This window comes from Saccostrea cucullata, unplaced genomic scaffold, assembly GCF_032062105.1.
Source record: "Saccostrea cucullata isolate Sc308-1 unplaced genomic scaffold, CSIRO_AGI_Scuc_v1 ctg924, whole genome shotgun sequence".
Taxonomy (NCBI): Eukaryota; Metazoa; Mollusca; class Bivalvia; order Ostreida; family Ostreidae; genus Saccostrea; species Saccostrea cuccullata.
Window position 1 is genome coordinate 391,007 of NW_026929623.1, and position 4,596 is coordinate 395,602.

At 33.0% G+C, this 4,596-nt stretch overlaps 1 protein-coding gene across 2 annotated transcripts; it reads right to left on the reverse strand.

The window, feature by feature from the left end:
* Positions 1–923: 923 nt before the first annotated feature.
* Positions 924–3,102, reverse strand: LOC134281482 (uncharacterized). Of its 2 annotated transcripts, none has more exons than XM_062763943.1 (4): positions 2,822–3,102; positions 1,523–1,573; positions 1,329–1,394; positions 924–1,164 (listed from the first exon to the last, which is right to left on the reverse strand). In XM_062763943.1, the coding sequence occupies exons 1-4, from the start codon at positions 3,024–3,026 to the stop codon at positions 1,055–1,057; spliced, it is 432 nt and encodes a 143-aa protein (XP_062619927.1). In that variant the 5' UTR covers positions 3,027–3,102; the 3' UTR covers positions 924–1,054. The 2 variants fall into 2 exon arrangements, with proteins under 2 accessions (XP_062619927.1, XP_062619928.1); XM_062763944.1 differs by having other exon boundaries at positions 1,338–1,394; positions 2,822–3,101.
* Positions 3,103–4,596: the final 1,494 nt, after the last annotated feature.

Genomic DNA, 4,596 nt, shown 5'->3' on the forward strand with positions numbered 1-4,596 from the left:
CACTTAATCAAAAGTTAGGGGCAAGGTTAAAGTTTTTGCGGTCAAACAGCTAGACAGACAGACGGACGGACATGACAAAAACTATATACAACTGTACCCCCGAAACTTCGTCTACTAATAATCAACTTACCTAAAAATTTGATACGCAGAAAAAGTCTAGACTCGGAATTCACATTTCCTGGGAATAGGGGTAAAGAGGTTGTAGTGGATATGTTCTAATTTTTCGCATATCTAAATTTTATTCATACATTACTCCGGTTTCCTAAACTATGACAAAACAAGAGGCCATGGAAAACAACGCTCACCCTATCCCCGGGGATCATGACTTGGATAATTTAGAATCTACAATACATGTACCCCAGGATGCTTCCACATAAGTTTCAGGATTTCTGGCGCAGTGGTTGTAAAACAGAATTTTTAAAGATCACAACCCTATTTTTGTCTTTTTTAAAAAAAATTATCTCTCCTTGTAAGGGGGCTTGGTTCTTCGTTTTAGGATCCCACACTTTACCCAAGAATGCTTTGTTCGAAGTTTGCTTAAAATTGGCCCATTGGTTCTTGAGAAGAAAGTTAAAATGTGAAAAGTTTACCGACAGATGGACGGACAACGGATAATCAGAAAAACTCACTTAAGTTGAGCTTAAATAGAGGATAACCAGCTTTTCATTTAACATTTTTAATAGTAAAAAGTTTTATTTTCAAAAAATATGTTACATACCCGTTGGATTTCAATAAAAACAAAAGAAATGAATAGGTTATAGATAATGAAGAACTCCATCTGATGACAGAGAGTGAGATTAGAGGTGCCTAATAGTCTCAACTAAATTCTAATTTGTGTAAACTATTTTTAAATGCAAATATCTTTTCAAGCTTGTTTATAAATGGTATATACATGTAGTAGTATTATATGCTGTGATTGCTGTCCGTAGTCAACACTTCCAACCTCTGAATCAGTAGCTGTTTTCATCTTTCATTAACTTTATTTATCTGATGCATCAAATAATAGTTCCTATGCTTGTCAATTGTGATGATAAAATCCAATAGCACTGTCTCTTCAAGCATGTGAGGTGTTTTCCTCTTGGATTTCCTCCTGGACACCTTCACCTTCCAGGGTCACACACTCTCCTTCCTCGTCTCGATTGATTTTTATAAAGCCAGTTCCCTCTGTTACAAAATGTGAAAAAACGCAATATACATGTATTATTTTATATCTTCTTCTTTGTTAAACTAAAACGCACCCACCCTTATCGCACACCCTCTTTCACACTCACCCTCCCATACTCTAGTTTGATTAATTAACCACCGGTATATATTTGTTATAATATTACGTTTCTTACTCGGTTCCAAATCTTTTGATTCAATATACCCGCTGTCACCTTGCTCCGTGTTTTGTCCTATTTAAAGAAAACAAGAACCATAATATAAATTGCATTTTAAAAAGGTGTTAATAATTAATGCACTTCTGTTGATTCTGTCCTTGATAATTTATTAAGTTAACATTTAAAAAAAATGAATTACTTACTTCCCCTGGACCCATCTGGTCTCATTTCTACAGGAAATGATGTTTTCCCATCTATACAATAATGAAGACACGGGAATATATATATATATATATATATATATATATATATATATATATATATATATATATATATATATATATATATATATATATATATATATATATATATAAAATTCAAGATGTCCTTGGTATATATATATATATATAAAAATATATATATAGTATATATATATATATACATTTATATATATATATATATATTATATATATATATATATATATATATGGATTATATATATATATATATATATATATATATATATATATATTAAAATTCAAGATGTCCTTGGTATAGGTATGTACATATAGAAAAATAATCCAGAGTTTGGAAAAGATGATCACATTTTATACCATAGCGCTTTCGCCATTTGGCTCTTCAGTGGATTTTGAATAACAATAGCAACATGACATGATAACGTCGTTATTATGACGTCATAATAACGACGTTATCATGTCATGTTGCTATTGTTATTCAAAATCCACTGAAGAGCCGAATAAAAGCGCTTTGGAATAAAATGTGATCATCTTTTCCAAACTCTGGATTATTTTTCTATATATATATATATATATATATATATATAAATTACTTATATTTCCGACTGGATTTTTTAAAATTAACTGACGGTCAGACCAGAAGTCCATTCCTTTTTATGGACAGTAGAGTAAGTACATGTACCTTAATAATTACTTTTATTTATTTTTTTATCGATTCACAACAGCATCTATATACATGTATGTCTGATATCAAAAATTCAAATTTCTGATATCACAACATGATTTTTTGATATCAGGGAATACCTTAAAATATTATAACGGCGCCCCATACATTGTAGCAGCCAAGATATTTTGTCTAGATAGTTTGTAAGATCTTTGGAAATGATCACAGGCACTTGTGGACAGGACCCCGCCCCCCCCCCCATATATATATATATTATAATACCAGGGTATGACTTTTTTAGTAAATCGTTAAATCAAAGTTATTTTCTGGATTTTTCATATGGAATACGTTGTAAATAAGTACTAAAAAACATAATTCAGGACAAAAAGAAAAAAAAAATTTTGACCAGGGGTGTATATTGGGGGGGGGGGGGTCCTGTCCACAAGTACCTGTGGAAATGATGAATCGATTAGAGTATATGAATACAATCCAGTAATCAACCTATCATCCCTAAGAACCCCCCCCCCAAAAAAAAAAAATCAAACCAAAGAAAAGTCTGCTTAAAATATAGAATTACGTACATTGGCAGTCACAAATCTCTTCGTTGATGTCCACTTCCTTACTTAACAGATTACTCTGTATCTTGTTTATTTCTTCTTTAAGACCTTTGCATTCGTCGATGAGTCCATTTTTACATGTTTGACATGGTCGTATATCTTCACCCCTGTATTTACTATCGTCTACCTCGTCATTGTAAGCCCTCATTGCTTTCCTCGTCTCCGACATGCATTTGCGTACATTTCTCCCATCAAAGCTGACTTTGTGGAAACCATTGTTTTGGTATCCTAAAAAAAACAGTGATCGATGGCAAAGAATCGACAGAAATCCGTATGAAATCTTAATATTTAAAATGTCTGGCACGCATTTTTAATTTTTGGCTATAATTTGGCTCTTTTAAGAATTTGTAACTTTTAAAAATGAGTGTTTTTTTTGGCATTTCTCAATGAAATCTACAAGATCTTGACCTGTTCCAAAATATGATATAAGTTTTAAATTTCATTTCAAGGTATCGAGGTCGCCCGCGTGGCGCAGCGGTCAGAGTATCTGCTCTTGAGTCGCCAAGTATAAGGAGTCGATCCTTAAGTCGCGGGTTTGTATCCCACAGTGGGACGTTGCCTGTAGGTGCTAGTACAAACAACATGCGTTTGTGAAACACTGATGCCCCCGTTTGGCAACATAGTGAAGATTAAACTTTTCTTAAATGCAAATTTTATATATTGGTATCTAAAGTAGGGTCTCCTAACTGGAAGTACAACTGTGAAACATAAAAGCCCTATCACCATCTGTTCCCAATTATGACCAGACAAAACTTTTTTCCTAAGTACAGAAATCTTCAAGATTACGGTCAGAAGGTCAATATTATTGGTAATTGAAATGTATTTCCACAAAGAACACATGTGTGAAGAATGTAAGCCCTAACAATTCAAAAGTTATAACCAAGGTTAAAAGATTTTAAAAGTAGGTTAAACTCCAAGATCATGATCAGAGGGTCAAGGTTAATGGTATTGAATGAAAGGTCTTGTCACAAGAATTACATATGTGAAGTTTGAAAGCCCTAGCCCTTATTCGTGAAAAGTTTTTGCCAAGGTCGATATTTTTCATAAGTCCGGAAATCTGTAATATCAAGGTCAAAAGGTCAAAGTTTTTGGTATCCAATAAAAGGACTTGCCACAATGAATACATTTATGAAGTATGAAAGCCCTAGCCCTAACTGTTAAAAAGTTATTGCCAAGGTTAATGTTTTTTTTTCATAAGTCTGGAAATCTCCAAGGTCAAGGTCAGAAGGTGAATGTTATTGGTATCCAATGAAAGGTCTTTCCACAAAGAACACATATGTGAAGTATGGAAGCTCTATCCCTAACAATTTAAAAGTTATGGCCAAGGATTTAAAAATTTATAAAAAGTAGGTCAAACTCTTAGGTCAAGATCAAAGGGTCAATTAAAGGTCTTGATATCAAATGAAAGGTCTTGTCACAAAAATTATATATGTAAAGTATGAAAGCACTAGCTCTAGCCCTTTAAAAGATATGGTCAAGGATTGTTTTTTAAAAGTAGGTCAAACTCCAAGGTGAAGGTCAAAGCTCTTAGTATCCAGTGAAGCATCTTCTTACAAGGATTACATATGTAAAGTATGAAAGCTCTAGCCCTTTAAAAGATATGGTCAAGGTTTTTTTTTAAAGGTAGGTCAAACTCCAAGGTCAAAGCTCTTAGTATTCAATGAAGCATCTTCTTACAAGGATTACATATGTAAAGTATGAAAGCTCTATCCGTTACCGTTCAAAAGTTAGTGCCAAGA

Excerpts from the sequence above, each read along its gene's own strand:
- LOC134281482 (XM_062763943.1), bottom strand. The coding sequence starts at position 3,026 with ATGTCGGAGACGAGGAAAGCAATGAGGGCTTACAATGACGAGGTAGAC. Across the intron at positions 1,574-2,821 it reads AGAGATTTGTGACTGCCAAT|ATGGGAAAACATCATTTCCT; the intron begins GTACGTAATTCT and ends ATTATTGTATAG. Across the intron at positions 1,395-1,522 it reads ACCAGATGGGTCCAGGGGAA|GACAAAACACGGAGCAAGGT; the intron begins GTAAGTAATTCA and ends TTCTTTAAATAG.